The following is a 25705-nucleotide window of genomic DNA, read 5'->3' on the forward strand; positions in this document are numbered from 1 at the left end:
AGTCTCAATATGAAACTTTCATAGAACAAGACGTCAGAGCTGCTGTCAGTCAGACGTGAACTTGAACAGTGACGTGCAAGGAGCGATCGCTGTTTTTATAATAACATGCAAATAAAGCTGTTTTGAAACATGGAGACAATAAACACCATTAAGATTATATATGGTTTATCTGTATTTTTAACGCTATATCTGGTATTTTCATAACAGTACTGTATATTACAATGCTATGCTAGTCGAGCAAAGCTAACAGCATAAATAGCATAAAATTGTTTATTTTCTATCTCATTTTATAATCCAAATCGACATCAGATCACGCATGGTTGTTTAAGCACTCGACTTTTGATGTTATAAAGTGAGTTTTATTATAAATCCCTTTTATTTGTCGTGTTTTGATGGTATGCTAAGCTAACGTACTAGCTGTTCTGTAAACATCTGCTGTCTGGAGATATGAGATATATGTTTCTAGGAATAATTTCGACTGGTAAAGCTTCTTTTAGGTAAGTTTCTTTTTGTAAGAAAGGCATTTCATAAAAAGAAAGTGAATTAAAACGAAAGGAGGAAATAGAACACTAAATAGAAATTATGATTAATTAATTAATAATAATAATAATAGAATAAACATTAAGACAGCCATATCCCGGATTAAAAGTTGTTAATGACTCATCCGGATGCTTATTTAATGAGTCTGTTTGAAACACGGAGCAATAGGACAATAAAGTTAAAGGATGTTGTAAGATATAAATAAACAAACATTAGCTTAGCATTTTTGCTGTTTTCTCTAAATAAATTTACATGGCATGGGTCTAAAAAACATTTCATAAAATACAGAGTTTTAGAGGTATCATCTTCAGATTTAAAACAGAACATGGTCAGACCTGTGGCTTTATCTGCAGTGCATTTCTAGGTTGCTCCAAGGCCAGTTTCATTTAGTTTTTCATAACAATATTTCATATATGTTTGGTGGAGTTAATAAAAAAGTATAATTTAAGCTCTCTATAACAACTTTTTTCATTATGACAGTAACTAATTTTTACCTCTTAATAAACTTCCAAGTGTCTGCTTTCAAATGAGACCAAACTTATGATTTTAGTGCAAAGACTTCATAAACTGTATCTATTTTAGTTTGGCTATGACATTTTTTGTGGGGGGGTTCAGAAAACAGAAAAAGGTTAACAAGGTGTGGCTCACATAAGCATATTGATATCTGTCCATTTCCTGTTGGCTCTGAAACTGGAAACACTGTTAACTCTTAACTTCTTGGCTCTGAAACTCCCAGACCTACGAGGTAAAATCTTTTGGGCTATTGGGTTAATCATTGTGTGTGTGTGCGTGTGTGTGTGTGTGTGTACCTGGTAATTATCACATTGTGGGGACCAATTGTCCCCATAAAGATAGGAATACCAGTGTTTTTGTGACCTTGTGGTGACATTTTGATGTCCCCATGAGGAAACACGGTTATAAATCAAACAGAATGATGTTTATTGAAAATCTAAGGTACAAGAAAGGTTTCTATGATGGTTGGGGTTAGGGAATGGGGTAGGTTAGGGGAATAGAATATACAGTTTGTACGGTATAAAATGCATTACGCCTATGGAATGTCCCCACAAAACATGGAAACCAGAATGTGTGTGTGTGTGTGTGTGTGTGTGTGTGTGTGTGTGTGTGTGTGTGTGTGTGTGCGTGTGCGTGTGCGTGTGCGTGTGCGTGTGCATGTGTGCATGTGTCATGGTCTACAGAAGACACCCATGAGTAAGTGTTTTAAAGGAGCTTTTTTTAAATGAAACTAACTCCCCCTTTCCTGCCAGTCCACACCTTTGCTAAAAACAATCGGCCAGTGTACCACAATACAAACACTTTTTATTCTAGTGCCAATGACTTTTTTGTGCTTATAAATAAACACATCCAATTTTATTTTGTTATAGTGTTTCAACTCTCCTAGTTTAGTGTGGATTAACTAATATTTGTAAATACAAGCCTCGTGTGATTTATGATGGGTTTAAATATTGTTATTTCAAAGGAAGATAAAGATCTGGCCAAAGTATGACATCACATCCTCACAACAATTTTAGCACAGTGTTCTGAGTAATCTCGTGCAATTTCATAAATGACTGTGAGACTGCAGACATCAGTATCAGCTCTACTCTTCTTAAGCAGCTACAGTATGAATAAAATTGAGAAAGTCTGGATCCTACTGTTATTTCAGAGTGAGTACTTACATTGCTTTATTATTTAAATCATTGTCAGTATGTCAGTAAGTCTAGTGTGTAGTGCATAGTGTCCAGTAATATTTCTATATACAAAAAAATAATTTTGCATTTAGGTGTTTTGGTAGTGGATGGACATTCTCCAAATTGCAGTAAATATTTACATTTGATTGTGTAATTGTTTACTTTCTACCACAGCTGCCAAATGTAAAGTTTTATTATGTGGCTATAATATTACACTATAAAAGTCTGTTCACTTTACTTACAATTGTTCTTGGTGTGCTTTTGGCTCAGTTGGCAACGCAAAAATACAGCACTGATAAAATAAATGTATAGAATTGTATATATTGATAGCTCTCTAAGTCTTTTAAGTGCATAAATAACAAATATTGAAAATTAGTTTGTGTAGTCTAGACTTTCTTATGATTATATATTAACCTGTGTATTACAAATCTCTCTTTGATTTTGTTGAGGGTGTGTTTAGGGTAAAGTCTAAAAAGGGTTGGATTTACACCTTTCCATTTGTCATTGTTGTTTGAAATATACCGACAAAGCTAATAAAAAAGGACTGTGTGTGGTTTACGGGGATAAATAGTGTATAATGACATGTTTATAAACATGGTTTACATGGACACTTCCTGTATCTCCGTAAGTTGAACGGCTTAAAAAACATACTTTTTATAATTTAAATACTTTTTTGAAGAATTTCTATTCAATTCAATTCAATTTTATTTATATAGCGCTTTTCACAATACTCAATTGTTTCAAAGCAGCTTTACAATAATAGAAGCAGTAAAAGCACAGAAAAACAACAGATAGCACAACATAATTCACAATTGCATAAGCAGTCAAATTTGCTGCGGCTATGACGCGACATTATGAGCGAGCGTATTACTAATGTAACGTCTAGGGGAAGAAGCTAAGTTAAGCCCAAGCAGGCTACCTCCCCGGGGTAAAAAACCCCCTAGGAGAAAAAAAACAAAAACCCCGGGTTGTTTAGCCGAGGAAATAAAAATAAAAAGTCCTAGGAGGGAAAAACCCTTGGGAGATATACATGTATATACACACATATAAACGGATAAGGAGCTTAAGCGGAGATTAAGCGGGGATTAAGCAGAGATTAAGCGGATATTAAGCGGGTCCTGCCGGTGGTCGTTGGTCAGGCATCAGCTGGGCATCACATTGAAGGACGACCAGTAGATCAGAGGTGTGCCGACTTTCACATCTACCGGAACTGGGTCTGTTTGTCCCATTGTCCTCAGGGTCAATGGGACCCAGGGACGAGACAGGGAGAGAAAAACAAAATCATATTAGCGTAGGGGCCGTTCACATGTAATGCAAGTGTCACACAGTGATGTGGTTTAATCAGCTTAGTTTCAGACAGACTAACTATTGTGGCATAATTATACTATCCACAGTTGAGGATTTTGCAAATTGGGGGCCCACTGCGACGGTATATATGGTAACTAAGGGTCACCTTCCGATTTTTAAGAGAAAATTAAACCTGTCGACCCGTTTGACTAAGGCCTGTAACCCCACTGTCGTCGTTAATGCAGGTTCAGTGGCAAACGGTCTATATTGCATACTATTTACAAGATCACGAGAAAACGCCAACATCGCAACCTGACCATACGTGTCAGCCTGTTTGACTAAGGCTGGAGGCCCCACTGTCGTCGTTAATGCAGGTTCAGTGGCAAACGGGTCTGTATGGCATACTATTCACAAGACACAAGAAAGCGCCAAAATCGCAACCCGACCATACGTGCCAACCCGTTTGACTAAGGCCGGAAGCCCCACTGTCGTCGTTAATGCAGGTTCAGTGGCAAACGGGTCTGTATGGCATACTATTCGCAATACAAAGAAAGCGCCAAAATCACAACCCAACCATACTTGCCAACCCGTTTGACTAAGGCTGGAGGCCCCACTGTCGTCGTTAATGCAGGTTCAGTGGCAAACGGGTTTGTATGGCATACTATTCACAAGACACACAAAGCGCCAAAATCACAACCCAACCATACGTGCCAACCCGTTTGACTAAGGCTGGAGGCCCCACTGTCGTCGTTAATGCAGGTTCAGTGGCAAACGGGTTTGTATGGCATACTATTCACAAGAACACGAAAGTTCCAAAATCGCAATCCGACTATAGGTTAAGATAAGGTTTTTATTTATTTATTTGGTTGGTCTGTGTTATGACCGCGAGTGCTTTGTTCCGTACAGAGAACTATTTCGAGTTAAGTACTTTTACTAGACAAATTATACGAATGCTTTGTTGAAGAGAAAAGTTTTAAGTCTAGATTTAAAATTATCGACTGTGTCTGATTCTCGGACATCGGTTGGTAAATCATTCCAGAGCTTAGGGGCCAAGTAGGAAAATGACCTTCCACTTTTAGACACTTTTGATAGTCTAGGGATAATCAACGGTTGTGTGACGGTTGGGGTTACACTGTAAAAAATTTGCAGCATTTTTGTCAAAGCAACATATATTTTTGTTACTTTAACTTAAAAAAATAAGTTAAACAATTTCAACTTAAATGTATAAGTTATGTCAACTTTTTTAAAGGTCACATATTTCAAGGCTTTTTAGGGTTATATTTTAAGGTATGATGTCCTATAATATATATTTGCAGTTGAAGTGCCAAAAACAATCTCTATGTATTTTTACAGCTCCTTTTTCAATGAAGGTAATATTCATGAGCCTCTCTTCTGATTGGCCTGTTGTTTTATGAGTAAATTAAGCAGTTGAAATAACGTTACCCATGGAAGTACACAAGTGTTCGTTTCTGTACCCTAAAAAATGTTAGGTTAGTAAACCAACAGACACAGAAACTAAGAGATTTTAACACTCTGGGGTTGACTGTGGCACGGGCGCCGCAAACTCTTTATTTTTCAATCACTCCGCAAAGAGACTTAGATTACTCTGCTGATTTTGGACATAGAGATATGATTTATACATCATTTAAAACGTTAGTTGTCTAGTTTTTTTCTGTCCACTCCCAATAAAAACAGAATGTTGTGCTTTTCGCAAAATTAAGAAAATAAACATGATGCGCGTTTTGTTCTCTCTCCCTCAGTGAAGTCCTTTCAGAAACACGTCAGAAAAATTAACTGTAACTTAACGAATACATGTCATAGAAACAAAAGATAAATGTCTACATAATGCTTGGAATGTCTGCTTTTAAATGATGTTTTAAATGATGACGAAAACAGATATTGTCATTCGGTGTAAACTGTATGAGAAGGAGGAGAGGTACCGGTCTTTCTCCTGTTACCTGTTTATCTGTAATGAGATGAGATCGCCACACCCCCACGCCATTGAAGTGAACGAGCAGAAACATCCATATGCATAACTCGTGCCTCCTGCAGCCAATGGATACGCAATTCACAATCCAGTCTCTTCATTCCTTGTTGTTTCATCCGAGTGCACCAAACATGACATCCAAATCCTTATTTTCTTGCATATGTCTGTCAGTATCTCCAGACGCGAGTGTTTCTTTGTCCTTCCGTCAAACATTTCATGCGACGGGTAACGCACATACACAAACACAAACACAGGAGTCAGGAAACTCGATGCGCTTTTTGGTATTCTTATAAAATACGCGATTGCAAACAGTACAATCCTTATTTAGTTGCGTCTAAGCGTATCTCCGCACAGCAAGTTTATTAAACACAGGATCACTCGCATGTGCACACATACTGCTTTCATGATCAACACGTGAGGGAGTAATGGCAGCGGCTGTAAACAAACATTGATAAGTTTATCACGCTTGTCCCTTGTTGTGTTTCTACTATAATTATTACAGAAACACAAATAAGAGTCCAGACAACGATAGGCAGTTCCTCTTTTGAGCTTTTTATTGCACAAAAGTAAACCTCTCACTGGCTAACCAAACACTAACCCTGTGCCCTGCTGAAAAAACAGCATACCAGCAAGACCAGCATATGTTGTGTTTTGGTGCTGGTTTGCTAGTGAACACCAGCTAAACCAGCACCAGCATTAGCACCAGCTAAACCAGCACCAAACCAGCATTAGCACCAACTAAACTAGCACCAAACCAGCATTAGCACCAGCATCCCATGCTCATACCAGCAAGACCAGCATATGTTGTGTTTTGGTGCTAGTATGCTGGTAACCACCAGCTAAACCAGCATCAAACCAGCATCAAAACCAGCATAGACCAGCATAATACCCATGCTGGTTCGATGCTGTTTTTTTCAGCAGGGTGTTCATTTTTACGATGGCCAAACAGTACATTTGCCATGATTACTATGGTTTTTAAAGGTATACTTGTATATAATGTGTGTGTATTTACATTCTATTGAACATTTTTGTTATAAATTCCCAAGTAAACCTTATAATGGTTTTACTACAGAGAAAGTTACATTCCTGTTGAAAATTCCTACAAGGCTCGGCTCATTATGCATTCTTTTGTTCCTCAGCTGTCAATCACTGATTATTCAGAACCTTTCCTGCCTCCACGCATACGGCCTTTCCCAAGCAAAAGTGTCTTAGAATTTGTAAATCAATATATTGTTTTATGTGAATGAGTAGGCCGAATGATTTTCACATCATTTTGAAGAACAAACTGTAGACTACTAGATCCTGTTTTAAAACGTCTTGGGAAAACTTGTTTAGAATTAGTTTTGTAGACTTATATCAGTGACTTAAAAATTTAGCATTTTCAAAAACCACGCATAAACATTTTTCTCTCAAAAATACAAACATGTACATACATGTTGATCATATTATATTGTAGCCCAGTTTGTGCTGAGCACAGTGTTATGAGACTTTTGCCATTAATATGTTTTTAAGCAACTGAAAAAAGCACAAATGTCAGTGCATGTCAAAACATCCCCAGGGCCAAAAAAAACCTTTAGACCTGATTTTCAACCGATATTCTATCAAAACTTGTGGCTACCAGTGGCGGTTCTAGGGAGGGGCCAGCGGGGGCCAGTGCCCCTGTGACAACAAGCTTGGACCCCCTTGTGGCCCCCCTAAATGTGGGGTGTGAAATTATTTAAAAAAATATTTTTTGCAATCATTGTTTTTTGCATCTGTTATTAGACAGCGGGAACGCAACAGAGACAATGTGGAACAGAAAACAACGCAGAATATAGTGACTGCTTAAAGCGGAACACAACAGTATCATAGAACCGTTTGCGGGTTTTCATAACAGTAGTAATAACAACAAAAAGACATGACAAAGTGTATAAATGAAGGTGGTAAAATAAATATATAAATTTATTATCATCAGCAAATAATGGAAAACTGAAAAATACTAAGATAGACAGACGAAGTAATAAGTACACTGATATTCACCTTAAATTGAAAATTCTGTCATTTTCTCATCCTCATGTTGTTCTAAACCTGTATGAATTTATTTTTTCTGATGAACCCAAAATAATATATTTTGATAAATGATGGTTAGCAATTGATGTGCCCGAAGCCAAATACGTTATTCGGAAAGGCACGGATAATGACTTCAAAACGAATAACGAATTCATCCGAATAACAGAGAAAATATTCGGCCAGACATAATCATGTGTTTACTTGAACAACACTAAATTATAAACCCCTTAAAGCACGTATATGTGTGTGAAGTGAATGAGTGCAATCTTTAAGATGAGATGAATGACATTTTCTGCGTGTCCCTTATTTAGGAACGCGAGCTGTTTTGGAATTAGTTTAAAATCTTAATAACGCTGCTAATATCAAACTTCTTTTAACCCAACTGTAAAAAATGACCCTTTTAGTTTTTTTATTTATTTGTATTTAAAGCAAGCTTCACTGTCAATCTAGGTGAATATAAAATAAATAAGTAAATAGATAAAAATATGAAAATGTAACATTTTAAAAGCAAAATTTAAACTGAAGATTACTATATCATGAATTGCAGTTAACATAAAAATAAAGTAAGTAAATAACAACTGAAACATTTGAATTAAATCTTTCTAATTTCCTTATTGTTTATCATGTTGCTTGTTTTGAACTAAGTCAAAACTGATTTTTAAATAATAAAGCAAACTGTAATTCGACATTTTAAACGAATATCTGATTATTTATTAATTTAGATGAAGATTAATGAGAAAGTTTTATTTTTAAATAATTAGTTCTGCTCGCCCAAACGCTGTATGGACATAGATAAGAAAAAGCTCAGCAAGTTTGTTCTAATGCTTATTATGCTTTCGTAAATTCTTGTCAAAACCGTTGTTTTCGAACTATTCTGTCAGTGCACGTAATTGCACGTCTGTGCGTTGCGTTTCGGATCTGTCAGTCAGCGCGAGTCTTGTCGATCTTAATAACTGTTTAACATAAATCAGTCAATAACTCTTTAAACTTCAAGCAAGTCCTGCATTTTATTTCCAAATTCCTGCATGTTTTTAAACCGAAACCAAGATGTGTCATGACACGCATCTTAATCATTTCACTCTCAGAAAACGTATTGGATGTTTAATTAATAGAGTATTTGAATTAATGTAGGCTACTTGTTTTTTCTAAAAAAAAACTCCCACTCATTTAGACAGAATGGGTCACATATGTAACTGTGCTGCAAGATACAATAAACGCTTAAAGGTGATATACAGTAAATGCGTTCTCAAGTTCAAGCACATAGGCACAAGCTGTATGAGGCTTTTGAAAATTAGAAGTTTGTTTCAACTTCATGATGTAATGCAAATGTAAAAAATAAAGTTGAAATGCAAATACATTGTTGAGTGATTATAAACATGGTATTTTGCCTGTTAATGCCTTTAGTGCAGTGCAGAAAATGATATGACAAGAAGAAGGTCTAAATGTAACTGGCCCCTCTAACAGTACAACTGGCCCCAGATTGGCCCCCCCCAGTTGAAATGGTCTAGAACCGCCACTGGTGGCTACCAAAGACTTTAATGTTACAAAACAACACGTAGGCATAGCAACATGTTAGCATGGCATAACTGTTTACAGTTTCAGTTTTCTCTGGCTCCATAATTTAACTTAAAAGTAAGGACTGCATGATTCATCTCATGCGATGGTCTCGTGCACCTCTGTAAAGCCAGTTTATTGATTAGTAGTAAATCACCATCAGCTGCTTTCAAAAGCGGCAACCGGCACTGGCAGCCGGTTCTGAAAGCAGGTGATGCTGCTTTACTAATAATCAACGAGATGCGTGTGACAATCGTGTGCAAGTTATCGTGCAGCCCTACTTAAAACGTGTTTACTTACAGGTTGTGGATTTGAGGTCAGACCAAACAAAGTAAGAACTGCAACATCTTTAATGAGTAGATTCCTGGGAAACCAGCATTGAACTGCCACACTGAAGCAGTCACTTGTGAAATGTTTAGGACAGATGGTTAAAGTCGAATTAATTGTTGAGGAATTTCTGTTTCATTGTTCTCATATATTAATGTTTTTCAGAAGCCTGTGCAATGATTTAGTTTCCTGACATCCATCAATTGAACAGCATTTTCTCACATGGTGTGATATTAGGGGTTTGTTTGGCAAAAAGAGGGTGGGGCGCTGGACAGTGTGGGGTGGAGACTGAAGGCGGTGAGTGTGTTTTGGTGACATAGCAACTTTACGGAAGTACAAACGAACTTACAGCTACTTCAAGCAGGATGTGTGCATTTGACTTTCAAATGAAACTTATATGGTACTTACATAGCCGCTAGACCTCAGTTATCATGAAAAAAGCCACAAAATTACAGATTTGACAATATGTGACCTTTAAGCCAAAACTTGACTTACAAAATCAAGTTGTTTTAACTTCGTGCTGCATTTTTTTACAGTGTAGGGACTGAGGTAGATTAGGGGAATAGAAAATACAGTTTGTACAGTATTAAAACCATTGCGTCTATGGAAATGTTTCCATAAACCACATATGCCTGACTGTGTGGTTGTTTGAAACATGTCTAAAACCAGGTTACACTGACAAAACAGTTGCTGTAACCCAACTGGTAACCGTCCTTCCAGAAAAACGTGAATTTTTTTGTGTTTGTTGCGGGCAAAAACTGTTGATCTTGTGACACGTAAATATGCGGACTTTGGCTGATTGTGTGTTGAATCATGCAATCGTATAATTGCGTTTTTCTGGAGGGACTGGGTAGAGCCTTTACAGTGGTTCTAAAACTTTTTGCTGCCCCCCCCCCCCCCCCCTGCGTAGGGTGCATACCTTCACACCACCACCACCCCAATGAAATATTCATGACATTCAACACAATCTCAAACATAGAATTAGAATTAAACACAACATTTTAAATTATACAATGTAGTGCCTTAGTAGCCTTAATTTTCTGTTTAATTGCACAGAATTTATGCTGAATTTATGTATTTCTAACCCTGGAGAACGCACGGGGTCCAATTTGATCAATAGAAGTAAAGGGTTCTTGGGTTCTCGTGGGTTCTCCAGGGTTAAAAATGTCAAATCTGGGCTGCTGGCACAATTTCACGCCCCCAGTTTGAGAACCACTGACATAAGCAATGTAAATGTCATGGGTTTGATCCCAGGGAACAAATACAGTATATTGACAAATAAATGTATAGATGCAGTGTAAGTTGCTTTAGGTAAATGCATACATGTCAATATAAATGTGAAACCTGAAAATGTATTACTTTGTCCATAGGTTTGTGCATTGCTCAAACTCAGGGTTTTAATGTGGGGACTTCTGATGCAAAAATATTCACGGGTGCTAGTGGTGTAGAGTTTGGATACAATGTACAACAGTTCAGTAATAGTCAAGGAAAATGGTAAGATACGCATTCACACCACAAACCATAACCTTGATAGTGTGTTACAATGTGTTCATGATCAGATTAATAGACATGAAACCTCATCAGCTTATCATATTAATGACCAATTCCTGTCTGGAATCAAGAAATAATGAATTGATCATCAATCTATTTCATCTTTTGACTATAATCTATCCATCACTATCACATTTCTTTTTTCTTGGTGACCCTCAGGCTGCTGGTTGGATCTCCATGGAGTGGATACCCTAAAAATAGAAAAGGAGACATCTACAAGTGTGCCATCAATGGTGCCAGCTGTCAAAAACTAAACCTTAAAAGTAAATATCTCTTTAGTTTATAACACAAGTAGTAGTAGTATAACACAAAGCAACTTGAAGTATTGTGCACACATTATAGTATACAAGAATGGTACCATTCAACAATGTGGTGCAATGCATCATGGTACCTTTTAAAAGGTTATAAAAACTATTAATATTATTCTGTTGACATTAATATCATATTTATCTTTTTGCAGACTCTGTCAACATAACTGGTGTGGAGAATATAAACATCAACATGAGTCTGGGTCTTACCCTCACTTCAATAACTAAGCCTAAAGGAAATGCATTCATGGTGAGATAAAGAAAAGTGCTTATTTTGCGTGTTTATATGCTGGTCAAGTCGTGGTGTGAAAACCACAACTGCATGCACATGATGTGCACAAAGGAAACAAAGCAGATGAGCTATAATAATGAGCTGTGTGTGTTCGAATACACACTTGTTGTCTTAACCACTTCACATTGTGTGCATGTGACAGAAAGTAATTGAACAAGACTCCAGGGGCTTTATTTATAAAATGCAGTGTAGAAAACGTTGATCATTTCTTAAATACGTGTGAATCATACCCTTATGAAAAATAACCATGGTTTTATTGTGGTAAAAGTGAAGTAACCATGTCTTTTTGGTGTATTGATTACTATCAGCAAAACTATAGTTTTACTACACTTATCATGGTTTAACTATGGTTTTTGAAAACCATGATTGTCAAAACCATGGTTATTTTGTGGTTACAATGGTTTTACTAAAGTAACCATGGTTTTTTGGTGCTAACTGTAGTAAAACCATGGATGTCCCTCAGACATCACACACAAGCTTTCAAAAACACACACACTACAACATAGTCTTAAACACTGGTGCAATAAATTCAAAACAATATATCCAAAACTGGTAAGTTATGTTGTTTGTGGTTTACCGCTTAAAAAACCTTTTCACATGACCAAAAAAGACACAATCAATGTATGCATTAGCACATTTTTATTCATCCATGTGCTACCCAGCACAACTGTAAAAAGTACGTATCAAGACACATAGCAGAAACTAACGCAGGGCAACTGAACCAGCAGACCCCTCGTCCACCCCACTACAGGCACATCCTCATAAAGGCAGTAAGGACACTCCTCCCATGTTCTGTATACCAGAGCAGTGTGACTCATTGAGAGAGGAAAAAGCAGTCTAGTACAGTTCCCAACGTTCATCATGTAAGGTTAATCCTAATCTTGAGGCTCCATTTATAAGTTCACAACTTCATGGGCAACAAACTGCTTCAAGTGTTCCAGGTACTGTCCATACAGCTCTATGCCATTGTGGCCCGCTTAACCATTACTCTGTTTGGAAGTAATACATACAATTTGTGAGTTAGCTAAGTTCTTTGACTCATTTTGTTTGCGTTTGGGGAACTCAAAATGATAAAATCGTTGAACACAGATAAAACCTTTAAGTTGAATTAACTTTTTTACAGGTTTGAGTACAGTTCACTTATTTTAAATTTGGGTTTACAGTGCATCTAACATGGACTAGATGCACTGTACAACATAGTCATTTTGTAAATCCTAATCAAGAGACTTTAAGTTACAGATTAATTCTCAACGTATTGAACAAATGAACAGATATTATGTGTGTTTTTCAGACATGTGGTCCTCTGTGGGCCCAGCGGTGTAGTAGTCAATACTTTAATCCAGGAATCTGTGTTGAAGTGAACTCACAGTTTTCACCTCAGTCGGCCTTCGCCCCAGCCATTCAAAGTATTACACACTTCCAATAGCTCTCTTTTCTATTGTGAAAAACAATTTGTTTTTTGTAACTGTTATCATTTCTCATTCAGCATGTGGTGGTCCAATGGATGTTGCCATTGTTTTGGATGGATCAAACAGTATTTACCCCTGGCCTGAAGTTGTAAAGTTTCTCGTAAACCTTTTGAACAACCTTAATATCGGACCGGATGAAACTCGGGTGAGTGCTGTAATTCTGATTCATTGTGATATAGTTGTTTTTATAACTTAAAATCATTTGTATACTGTTTGGTTGTTTATAGGTCAGTATTATGCAGTATTCAGTAAATGTGACTTCATACTACAACTTTAGCACTGACCAAAACAAAGAAAATGTTCTTTCAACTGCAAAAGGTCTTAAACAGAAAACTGGGACAAGCACATTCACTTTTGCTGCAATTGACAATGTCAGGTATTCTCTTAAAGTTAAAAAGCAGCTTTACTTTATTTTACTTAAGCTATTATTCACTATAAAAAGCATTTGTGTTTTAGAAAAGAGGCATTTCTCCCTGAAAATGGTGGCCGCCCAGGTGCCACTAAAGTGATGGTAGTGGTCACTGATGGAGAGTCTTTTGATGGTCATTTATCTCAAGAGGTTATTGACAAGTGTAATAAAGATGGGATCATTCGCTTTGGCATTGCTGTAAGTGAACATGAACATAAGAAACACGCCTGTATGAGCAATATCATTTTAGCTAATGCATTGACTAGGGATGTATTTGAAGAACAGCGTATAAATATTCCTGTAGACATTCTTCTGTGGCACAATGGGAGTTTCTCCACAAGAGCGCCCCTGGCATTCGATGTGCCGGGATTTCACCGTAATTCATTCAAATTCATTCATTCATTGCGAAAACGCATATTTGCACGGTTAATAGTTATATCCATAGCATTGACTACTCTTATCAAATACAGTACAACCTGATTGTAAAGTGTTACTAAATTATTTGTATTATTATTAATGTAAATTGATATTTTACAAAAGCATATTTAAATAATTCTTATGACAAAAATGATAAAAAGTGTTCCAGTAATTTGTTAGCATCATCTGATTTTCTTTTTCAAATACAGTATTTAATGTGCCGTTATATTTTCTTCCCACAGATTCTCAAAGAAGATGCCGATTTACCAAAATTTATCCAGGAAATTGAACTAATCGCTAGCACCCCTACAGAAAACTACATGTTCAATGTGTCATCAGAGGAAGCTCTTAACAATATTGCAGGAACTCTTGGGGAGAGAATATTTAACATTGAAGGTAAACATTTACATTTTAACCCAGGACAGAATCCCTTTGTCTGAAATCACATACAGTACTGTGACAGTGCGTACTGAATTACATGAAGTACCTTCTTATCCACTATTAAAACAGTACCTATATACAGTCTTGTTCAAAATAATAGCAGTACAATGTGACTAACCAGAATAATCAAGGTTTTTAGTATATTTTTTTATTGCTACGTGGCAAACAAGTTACCAGTAGGTTCAGTAGATTCTCAGAAAACAAATGAGACCCAGCATTCATGATATGCACGCTCTTAAGGCTGTGCAATTGGGCAAGTAATTGAATAAGTTGAAGGGGGTGTGTTCAAAAAAATAGCAGTGTGGCATTCAATAACTGAGGTCATCAATTTTGTGAAGAAACAGGTGTGAATCAGGTGGCCCCTATTTAAGGATGAAGCCAACACTTGTTGAACATGCATTTGAAAGCTGAGGAAAACGGGTCGTTCAAGACATTGTTCAGAAGAACAGCGTACTTTGATTAAAAAGTTGATTGGAGAGGGGAAAACCTATAAAGAGGTGCAAAAAATGATAGGCTGTTCAGCTAAAATGATCTCCAATGCCTTAAAATGGAGAGCAAAACCAGAGAGACGTGGAAGAAAACGGAAGACAACCATCAAAATGGATAGAAGAATAACCAGAATGGCAAAGGCTCAGCCAATGATCACCTCCAGGATGATCAAAGACAGTCTGGAGTTACCTGTAAGTACTGTGACAGTTAGAAGACGTCTGTGTGAAGCTAATCTATTTTCAAGAATCCCCCGCAAAGTCCCTCTGTTAAAAAAAAGGCATGTGCAGAAGAGGTTACAATTTGCCAAAGAACACATCAACTGGCCTAAAGAGAAATGGAGGAACATTTTGTGGACTGATGAGAGTAAAATTTTTCTTTTTGGGTCCAAGGGCCACAGGCAGTTTGTGAGATGACCCCCAAACTCTGAATTCAAGCCACAGTACACAGTGAAGACAGTGAAGCATGGAGCATGATATGGGCATGTTTCTCCTACTATGGTGTTCGGCCTATTTATCGCATACCAGGGATCATGGATCAGTTTGCATATGTTAAAATACTTGAAGAGGTCATGTTGCCCTATGCTGAAGAGGACATGCCCTTGAAATGGTTGTTTCAACAAGACAATGACCCAAAACACACTAGTAAACGGGCAAAGTCTTGGTTCCAAACCAACAAAATTAATGTTATGGAGTGGCCAGCCCAATCTCCAGACCTTAATCCAATTGAGAACTTGTGGGGTGATATCAAAAATGCTGTTTCTGAAGCAAAACCAAGAAATGTGAATGAATTGTGGAATGTTGTTAAAGAATCAGGGAGTGGAATAACAGCTGAGAGGTGCCACAAGTTGGTTGACTCCATGCCACACAGATGTCAAGCAGTTTTAAAAAACTGTGGTCATACAACTAAATATTAGTTTAGTGATTAACAGGATTGCTAAATCCCAGAAAAAAAAAAGTTTGTACAAAATAGTTTTGAGTTTGTACAGTCAAAGGTAGACACTGCTATTTTTTTAACACACCCTTTTCAACTAATACCCCAATTGCACAGCCTTAAGAGCGTGCATATCATGAATGCTGGGTCTTGTTTGTTTTCTGAGAATCTACTGAACCTACTGGTAACTTGTTTGCCACGTAGCAATAAAAAATATACTAAAAACCTTGATTATTCTGGTTAGTCACATTGTACTGCTATTATTTTGAACAAGACTGTATGTTCGTTGCTATATGATGTAATAACAACAACTGTGGATATAATTTACACAGGTGTTGTTAAACAAGTAATTTTAACAACAATGAATATTTTTCTTGGTTATCACTTACACTTTATGAGAGCCACACAGCTCATAGTTTCCTGGTAGTTTTGTATTTTTTAACTTTTAAATGTGTCAGGTCCTCAGAGACCACGTCTCATGAAATAGAAAAGTGTCCATCCAATAGATAATAAGAAATTTTGGCTAAAGCAGTATACAGTACCATTCAGATATTTCTCTTAACTGTTTTATACTGCATTCTGAGGTTTCGAACATTGTTATGCATACTGATTTTCACCACAATACTTAAATTTTACATTTCCTTTGGTGTGTAAGTGTGTATTAGTACATGTTAACCATATGCAAAAGGTACAAACCTCAAAGTAAACGAGTTATCGTTTCCAACGTAAATCTCTTTCACGGATTGTAGGCAACAGTTTACTTCCTGGGATTGGTGATATGGTAAAGACTGACATTATCATAATTCCTCCCGCTTGGACTCACTACCTGTAATTTAACTTTTGTTAGCATTGCACTGTGAGGAATCTTTCAAACATGATAAGGAGCATCACATTTACGGCTAATGTCTGAGGTAACAGGCCAATCAATCACAGCGTACAGATAAGCTGGCCAATCAGGGACACAGTGCTCTTCAAATCAATGAGTTTTGTACAAACAGTCTCCTTCTTTGTTTAAGGGACCAGCCAAGGAGAAAGATTTAAAATGGAAATGTCCCAAGTTGGATTTAGTGCACACCAGACCAATAACAAGGTGCCAAAAACTGACCAATCTAGTATTGTATCTACAAAACCATTCACAATATCCAACAAATTCCTTTAGTGGATTCAAATGTGTATACACCTGAATTCAAATGAATGAATGTCATACGTTACAGAATGTGATCATGCTGGGTGCTGTTGGTGCGTATGGTTGGAGTGGAACCGTTGTCCATCAGAATGGTCGGAAATCACAGATTTTTTCAGAAAATGCTTTTGAAAATATCCTGGACGATAGAAACCATAGTTCATTACTCGGTGAGCAGCAGTATACTTAAATTTGGATTGTTAAAAGTTAGTTTTATTCAGCAAGGTCATGCATCTTTATAGTCCCATTTGCATAGTTACATTTAAAAGCTTTGATCGAAAGCAATTTATAGGTTAATTTAAGGATCCAATCAAAACCATGTTTTTAACACCTTGCTTTACCAGCTGAGCCATAGGAACACTGCTACTTTTCCAAAACCCGCAAAAAGATGTGCTTCTTATGTTATCTCTTTTGGATTTCTTTTCTCTGTTGTCTGTTCAGGATACTCTGTCAGCACTTTAATTGACGGCTCTTCAGAGTTTTATGTGGCTGGTGCTCCTCGTGCCATTCATAGAGGACAAGTTGTAGTTTACACCATCAGAGAGAAACAACCCTTCATTGTAGATTCACAAAGAGGAGATCAGGTACACTTGATTCCCTAAAACATTGCTCCATGCTCATTTTCTCGCATTTGAGGCATGGTTTACGAATGCCCAGAGCCGTTTATTGGGCACTACGAATGACTATCAAATGCGTCTGTATGTAGCTCATAGCCAATCGTTTCAATTATACCAGATGAGGTATGTAGAGCGACATAAATTCAAGCGTCAACAACTTTTATCGGGTACGTGTGCACACAGCTGAAAGCTACAGTATGCAACTAAACCGATAGCTATATATTGATATTGAAAAGCAACATAACTTAGTGGCACTGTGACAACCACAGTAGGTGGGCTACAGGCATAATGACAATATGATATTAATAAATACCATTTACCATGTATAAGTTAATTGTACTTCGTCTACAACAATGCCTATAACAGGTTGGTCCTATAAAACTCTGTGGCCAACATGTCTTGCCATATCCAAACATTCTTCTTGGATATGAAATTGTTTAACGCCAAAAGTTGCTCTTTTTTAAATAAACTTGCGTTCAAAACTACTTAGAACACTGTCTAAGGGTGCATCGAAAAGTAACTTTGCGTCTGCTGCCGTGTTCGATAAACAAAGCTGCTTCGGTGTCGCATAGATGTCATCATCGTCTTGCTGCTCCCTCCCCGTTCTGTGATTGGTTCCCTATTTAAGGCGAAAAATTGGTCCATGGTTTCCATGATAGACTTGCAGCGTGAATAAATTTGCGCACAAAGCAACATGGGGAAACCCAGGCTAGTACTGGTGTGGATCTTAAAGCCAAAAGAATGACACTGACATCAATGTCAGGGCAAATTATATCCAGTTAAGACACCTTAAACAATTATTTTAGTCTGGGACTAGCTTTAAGCATTGTCTGTGAAACCGCGCAAAAAATGCGTAAAAAGCTAATTTTTAGTTTAGAAGTGTATATAAATTACCTCAAACCTAATGGACTCAAACTAAGTCATGCAGTGTTTCATTTTAATTTAATTGACTTTCCTGATGTCATTAGACATTATGAGGACTGTAATGTGGTGTTTATGGTTTGTAGATCGGGTCATATTTCGGCAGCGTCCTTTGTCCTGTTGATGTGGATGCTGACGGTGTGACTGATGTGCTGCTGGTTGGAGCTCCAATGTACATGAGTGAGAAGAAGTTTGAAACAGGGAGAGTTTATCTCTTCTCCGTTAATAAGGTGATATAGATACACTGTCCATACACTAATAACTAAATTACTTTATAAATAATCTAATTTCAGCACAAAGCATTTAACTGAAATGTATACAAAAGTCAATTTTTTGCTCATGTACTTCTTAGGGCTCCTTAGGCAAACAGGGCACCTTAGAGGGTTCCTCCCCACTGGAGAACGCTAGGTTTGGAACGGCCATCACCTCAGTACAAGATCTTAACCTGGACGGCTTTAGTGATGTGGTGGTTGGAGCTCCACTGGAGGGCAATGGCCAAGGTGCCATTTACATCTACTATGGAGATCGAAAAACCATCAGAAGGCAGAGCTCACAGGTAGAATGGACTGTTGAGTGGTCTGGTGCTGGATAAACTGGTTCTGTTGGTATGGTGCTGGTTAAAGTAATAATTCAAACATATTTCTGTAAAACTTTAAAAAGAAAGAATGTCATGTCATTAAAGACACAAAATGAGTGTGTGTACAGTAAATGATAACAGAAATTTTATGTCTGGGTGATGTTTATTTTTTTGTCTTTATGTTTTTCAGAAAATACTTGGATCAAAGCTAGACCAAACACTTCGACTCTTTGGACGTTCTTTGGATAGCCGTGAAGATATGAACGGTGATTCAATCCCTGATATTTCAGTCGGAGGATTTGAGAAAGCTGTGCAGCTCTGGTGAGAGTCTTTATGTGTAGTTACAGATCTAATATAATGTATTAATCCCTGAAATTGCAATGGTGATGCTGTATTTCTGATCACAGGTCAAAGGGAGTGGCATCTGTCACCACAACGGCCTCCTTCAACCCGGACAAGATCAACATTTTGAAAAAACCCTGCCTGATTGGTGGAAGAAGGGTGTCCTGTTTTACTGCTAAAGTTTGTTTCAGGTCAACATTCAGACCTAAAACATTAGCGGGTCCAGTAGGTAAATCTGCCATTGGCTAAGGATTATTTAATTAACACTGATCAAACTGATCATCTCTAAAGTTTTATAACAATTAATGATTTTTTTAAGTTTAAATTTTGTTACTGACATCCAATCTTAAATACCTCTGTCCATATCCAGTAGATATCAAATACAACTTGACCCTGGATGCTGACCTAGAATCATCTAGAGCCATCTCAAGAGCTCAGTTTGAAAACTCAGAGCGTGGCATCCAGAGAGCTGTCAGTGTTTCTAATAAAGAAACATGTATAGATCATAAAGTCAATGTGCAGGTTAGTCTGTCTGTCTGTCTGTCTGTCTGTCTGTCTGTCTGTCTGTTGTAGTTAAGTCCAACTAGAGTCAGGACCAAGACCAGAGATCAAGTTTTGAAAAGTTTTGATCTCTGGTCTTGGTCTCGACTCAGACTCGATTACAACACTGCTATCTATCTGCTGTATGTATTTCTTTTTCTCTATCATCTATCTATAGACCGTTTCATCAGGCACACGTGCGTTGAGGTGATAAGCGTGTGGTCCGAACTTTACTTCCGGTTTCTGTTTGTTTAATGGTCTGACTAGTTGCTGAAACTGAACTCTTAAACAAATACCTCGTCGAAAATAACAAATGTTTTGGGTTCCTATGTAATCTACGTTTAGTTTATTTTGCTTGTTATATAAATAAACTACTTTAAAAGGACTTTGTTGTTATTTATTTTTCGCAGAGTTTACTGAAAGTTACACGATCACCACGAAAGCCGTGTGTTTATGTTGTTATTGCTGAAGCCGTCTATTTATATAAAAATGTACTATTTCACACAGTTGTCTACATTTTTCCACAGGAGACTCCTGATTTTGTGAATGCAATCGCTTTGCGGTTAGACATCAGTCCACAGAATCCCGATAACGGCCCTGCCCTGGATGCATTTGAGCCTAAAGCATGGGAGTATTTTGTAAGATTTTCTCAAAACATTATTTCATTTCATTTAGGGAGACAGGATTTATTCTAATCCCAGACTAAAATGTGTGTTTGAGCTGCTTTCATTTAAAATAACCATGCACTGACATTTCTTAACATATATCAGTGCCATTGTTTTGTCTCGAGATGCACACTATTGTTTGTTTGTAAAAACTACTTAAATGTCCTAGTATATCTAAGGCATAGTCCTGGATTGATCTAAACCCTGTCCAGGAAACTGCTCCATAAAGTTTATAAACTTTGGTAAAAATGTTTTTATATCTTTACTCAGATCCCTTTTGTAAAGGACTGTGGCTCTGATGAGAAATGTACTTGTGACTTGAAGCTGACTGTGAAAGCTGTTAATGTACCAAGGTATTGAATAGTATTATACTGTATGATTTAAAGTCCTAGTATCTTTAAATGCAGCATAAAGGAATATTACAATGAATTACAACCATCATCAATGTGCTTTTAATCCTGTGGAAACCATAGTTTTAGAAACCAAGTTTTTTATTGACTATACTGTATAGTATAACGTATAGTATAACGTATAATATACAGGCAGCATACTTATATGGCATATTTATATAGTTGTAGTATAGTTGATGACATCATTCTTTGTCAACTGTTCCTTTAAGAGTTGAGGTCTAAAAAAAAAGATGACTTATTATTACTAGGGTTAGCTGTAATATGTTATTTAAGAACCATAACCCTAAAATTTAGACTAAGCCCAAAGTCTTGGGTGACATTTATGTTCTTATCAGATTTAAAGACCTGTATATTTTGTTTTGTAGCTCATCCTCACTGTTAGTGAACTCTGAAAGAAGAAGACTCTCCTTTTCTGTGACCGTAATGAACAGAAAAGAAAATGCTTACAATACAAGAATATCAGCCAACTTCTCCTCTAACCTCTTCTACGCGTCCTTCACACCACCCGTATGTGCATCATATATATTAAACTTAATCTATAGTACATAAATTTACACGTTTCTTTACAAGAAATTGTATTTGTGAATCATCTCGCTTGTGTTTTTTTAGACTGACAACACCGAAGTTAAATGCACTTCAAAAGCAAATTCACTCGACTGCCAAGTTGGATACCCAGCTCTGACAACTGGCCAAACAGTAAGAGATGTGTGCATGTGTATTCCCAGTATATGTAGGGAAGATTTAAAATATGTCTTTTTAATATATATATTTTTCTTAGGTATCATTTGAGATCAGCTTTGACTTTAACCTGAATCAGCTGCAAAAAAATGCCATTGTGGACTTTGAAGTCCAAAGGTAAACACAGAGTTTCATTTTATCGCATTACTGCTTTTAATTTTGTGATACTTTGTGAATAATAATTTGAATCGAAATATTTTCCAGTGACAGTGAGGAGGAAGTGACATCAGATAACAAAGTTTCTATCATCACCCCGATCCAGTATGACTCTGAAATCCTTCTCACCAGGTCAGGGGTCAAAAAAATCTCTAAAAACATAAAATTATAGCTTCACCACTCATAACAGCTTAGACACCCTCCAGCAACCACCAATATGTTATAAAAATTTAGTCAGAAATGTAAAAATCTAACTTTACCATTACATTTTTTCTTTTGAAGGTACATGAACTTGGATTTTTGTTTGGTTGGCGCAGAAGATCAAGTCAAAAATACAGTCTCAGACTTTGATGACATCGGCCCAGAATTTAACTTAGTATTACAAGTAAGTAAACTCTACGAAACTGGTACGAAAAGCTGAGGTCCTAAGCTTTCAAAGAAAACCATATATTTTCTTAAATATCGTGCTCCACAACATTTTTTTAAATAAATGTAATGATGCAATATTGGACCCACTGGTGGGTCCTTCCAATGTTGCTTGCAATGAGACCCATATCATACTGTAGCATTAAGCAGGGTTTTTCTGTAGGTTTCAACAGGAAACTTCCCCATCAATCAGGCTGAATTGACTGTATCACTGCCCACCAGCACCAACGCTGGAAATCCTTTATTATATGTGACCTCAGTGAAAACTGCACCTGTAAGTATGACAGCTGTAGCTCAGTATTATGACCTTTTGCATTGCTAACACAATGATCTACCAACTGAGCAGCATAATGAACCAGTCATTTAAAATGAGTATCTTCGTGTATCTGTTGAGCAGGTTGGAAATGTGCAGTGTTATGACAGCATTCTGGTTGACCCGTTGAAGATCAGTGAGAAAGCGCACACTGCCAGCTTTACTAAAGAGAGCTTTAGAGGAACAAAAGAACTGAATTGTCTGTGTGAATGTGTTTATATATAATTATAATTAATATCATGGACATCAGTAGATAACAGTTGTTTATTTCCAGAATTGTCAGGCTGTAAAATGTGAACCCATTAATTGCCGTCTCAAAGACCTGGAGATAAAGAGCAACTACTTTGTTAACATCACCGTCAGGCTCTGGAATGGCACATTTGCCTTTGTAAGCATAGTTTTAGATCTATCTACTATTTCTTTTATCTGTTGTTACAGAGCAGATCTGTTTATATCTGTATGTATTTTTCTTTCTAGGCAGATTTTCAGACAGTTTCATTGGCTGGAGACGCTGTGATCAAAACATCTCAGCCTGATCTCATAGTCATCACCCATAATAAACAGCAGGTTTGTTACATGACCCTCTTAATCTGTAGATATAATCTATGTTGGTTTGATGCATTAGATTTTTACAGTTTTGGAATCCATTCAGCTGATCTCTGGGTCTGGCGCTACCACTTTTAGCATAGCTTAGCATAATCCATTGAATCTGATTAGACCATTAGCATTGCGCTCAAAAATAAGAGTCTGTTTTCAAAAAACAAGGGGTGTTCCTTTAAGTCCAATGATATTGGACCCACTCACTTTTTCTCTAATTTAGCGCATTTGTCTGTTCAATTTTCAGAGCGCCGTAAGTCAAATCCATTACACTTGAGGAATGCCCTAATAAACTAAACTCCACGTCCCACGTTTAAGCTACAACCTTGAATTTCGCGCTGCTGCTTTCTCAAATCCATTCCAATTGCTTTATTAAGAGTCCATATAAATTAAACTCCATTTTGTGTTTTCGAAAATTTCACTACTTTTGATTGGTGCACTCCAGGCCGCAACACAACAAGCCTTTTTTTGCTACAAATGTAATTGTTTAATTAAACGACACCAGAAGAAAATGGTATCTCCAAACTCAACCACATTTGTTTTTTGTTTCCGACGGCCATGCGCAAAAATACCTACCCTCGTGTGATGTCGAGGAAACCAAGTAATGTCGTCATCCGCATTTTGTTGTCTGAGTTCTTAAACTGTAAGCCCACAGTGTGGCTTGATAAAAGCAACAGCAGACTGGCATGCTGGACACTTGCACAGATGTGCTGGCGTACGACATCAAAGTATATCTTTAATCTAATCTCTCTGTTGCAGATAAGAATTACAGTCAGTAAAGAAGGAGCCAGTGGTGACATTCCTATTGGTATTATCATAGGCAGCGTCATTGGCGGGCTTCTCCTCCTCGCCCTAGTTACCGTGATTTTATGGAAGGTACTGTATTTTTATAAGCTATATTTTTATGGCTGTATTTTTATCTTACGAAGAAGACTGGTTTGGTAAAAATGTTATATTATATTGATTTCTTACCAGCTTGGCTTCTTTAAGAGAAAGAAATTGCCGGAGAAGACTGAACAGGACCAGGCAGAAGAAGAAGGATTGTGTGATAACACAGCATAAATAAGACAGACATACTCCAGTATGTGGATATACTGGACAAACTTGACCCCTGGCCCCCTTTGAAGCCACTGAATAATTTTTTTTTTGCACACGTTTCTTCCATGAACTGCATGTACATGTACACATGCACTGATATGGTACATTGAGGCTTCCTCAGTATAACTACAGTAAAATAACTGATATTCAGTTTATAACTATTTCAGAGCAAAATGCACACCAGTACTGCCACTGGATTTTATTCTGATAATATTGTATTTCAAAATGTCTCGCAATTGTTTTTTGCAGATGTAGTTTTGCATTTGTCCTTAGTTGACAGTATCAGGATGAAAATATGAACAAATAAGTCTGTGCATGCAGAAGTAAGACACGGGGGTGGAGTAAGATGGGGAACGTTAAGTAATTTCTGCCAGAGGCTGTAGTTTTTGTCTGCGAATTTCTGCATCATTCTCGTTCTAACACGCTTTGGGATGTACCCTACATGCTTCTTAGTTAACAGTTCAGCTTACAATTCAAATTCTGACTTTTTTTACTTCTTTTACCCAATTAAATAATAATGTATAAAAGAGTTTTAAGTAGTAAATACATTAATATAATAAAACACTTTATTCAGTGTGTTTTAAACTTTTATTTTTGGGTGAACAATTTATGTTTTAAAGTCTCCAAAAATACAGTATGTTTGTGATTGTGCATTTACCTGCCATTGTATACTGAAACTAAAATACCCCACCTTTATTGACAGGTCCCTAAGGATATGAATTAAATTCCTTAAAGTTCTCCTAAATGTATATATTATGCTATTTTGTAAAAACGTATAAAGGTATTTTCACCCCTTCACTGCCCCTGCAAAAACTTGATATTGTTTGTGACAGAAGTGTCTGCAAAATGTCTCTCTATTAAAAAAATTTAATGTTGAAATTGCACCAATAATAAGCTAGACGCCAACGCAGAGATGTGTTTACAGCCAGGTCCTGAGCAATAGTAACATTTACATTAGCTATATTTAGGCATTTAGCAGACACTTTTATCCGATGCAACTTAAAATAGGAAAACAATAAAGCGATTTATCTTAGAAAGGCAAAAATATTAGAAGTGCTATAGACACGTGCGGTGACGTGATAAGTGTCTGGTCCGAACTTTACTTCCGGTTTCTGTTTGTTTAATGGTCTGACTAGTTGCTGAAACTGAACTCTTAAACAAATACCTCGTCGAAAATAACGAATGTTTTGGGTTCCTATGTAATCTATGTGTTGTTTATTTTGCTTGTTATATATATAAACTACTTTAAAAAGATTTTGTTGTTATTTATTCTTCGCAGAGTTTACCGGAAGTTGCGTGATGACCACAAAGCCGCGTGTTTATGTTGTTACTGCTAAAACCGTCTATACAAAGTTAATATCAGCTTACCAAGTATATAACAGTA

General features: G+C 36.9%; 1 protein-coding gene across 1 annotated transcript; it reads left to right on the plus strand.

The window, feature by feature from the left end:
* The first annotated feature begins 2056 nt into the window (after positions 1–2056).
* Positions 2057–25575, plus strand: LOC129447311 (integrin alpha-2). Its single transcript, XM_073874051.1, has 30 exons — positions 2057–2204; positions 10803–10926; positions 11143–11246; positions 11444–11541; positions 12875–12989; positions 13070–13197; positions 13280–13428; positions 13509–13659; positions 14121–14274; positions 16755–16828; positions 16953–17091; positions 17363–17505; positions 18546–18689; positions 18812–19015; positions 19227–19357; positions 19444–19607; positions 19752–19900; positions 20446–20556; positions 20854–20936; positions 21359–21500; positions 21603–21689; positions 21772–21848; positions 21936–22019; positions 22170–22272; positions 22477–22587; positions 22711–22820; positions 22900–23014; positions 23104–23193; positions 23983–24099; positions 24199–25575. The coding sequence occupies exons 1-30, from the start codon at positions 2105–2107 to the stop codon at positions 24283–24285; spliced, it is 3588 nt and encodes a 1195-aa protein (XP_073730152.1). The 5' UTR covers positions 2057–2104; the 3' UTR covers positions 24286–25575.
* The last annotated feature ends 130 nt before the right edge of the window (positions 25576–25705 follow it).

The sequence above is a fragment of the Misgurnus anguillicaudatus genome, chromosome 12 (genome assembly GCF_027580225.2).
Source record: "Misgurnus anguillicaudatus chromosome 12, ASM2758022v2, whole genome shotgun sequence".
Lineage (NCBI taxonomy): Eukaryota > Metazoa > Chordata > Actinopteri > Cypriniformes > Cobitidae > Misgurnus > Misgurnus anguillicaudatus.

What these genes read in the sequence shown, in the direction of transcription:
- LOC129447311 (XM_073874051.1), top strand. Translation starts at nt 2,105, where the DNA reads ATGACTGTGAGACTGCAGACATCAGTATCAGCTCTACTCTTCTTAAGC. An exon ending in ATCTCTTCTCCGTTAATAAG is followed by an intron (nt 18,690 to 18,811) that starts GTGATATAGATA and finishes TGTACTTCTTAG; the next exon opens with GGCTCCTTAGGCAAACAGGG. An exon ending in AACATTAGCGGGTCCAGTAG is followed by an intron (nt 19,608 to 19,751) that starts GTAAATCTGCCA and finishes CATATCCAGTAG; the next exon opens with ATATCAAATACAACTTGACC.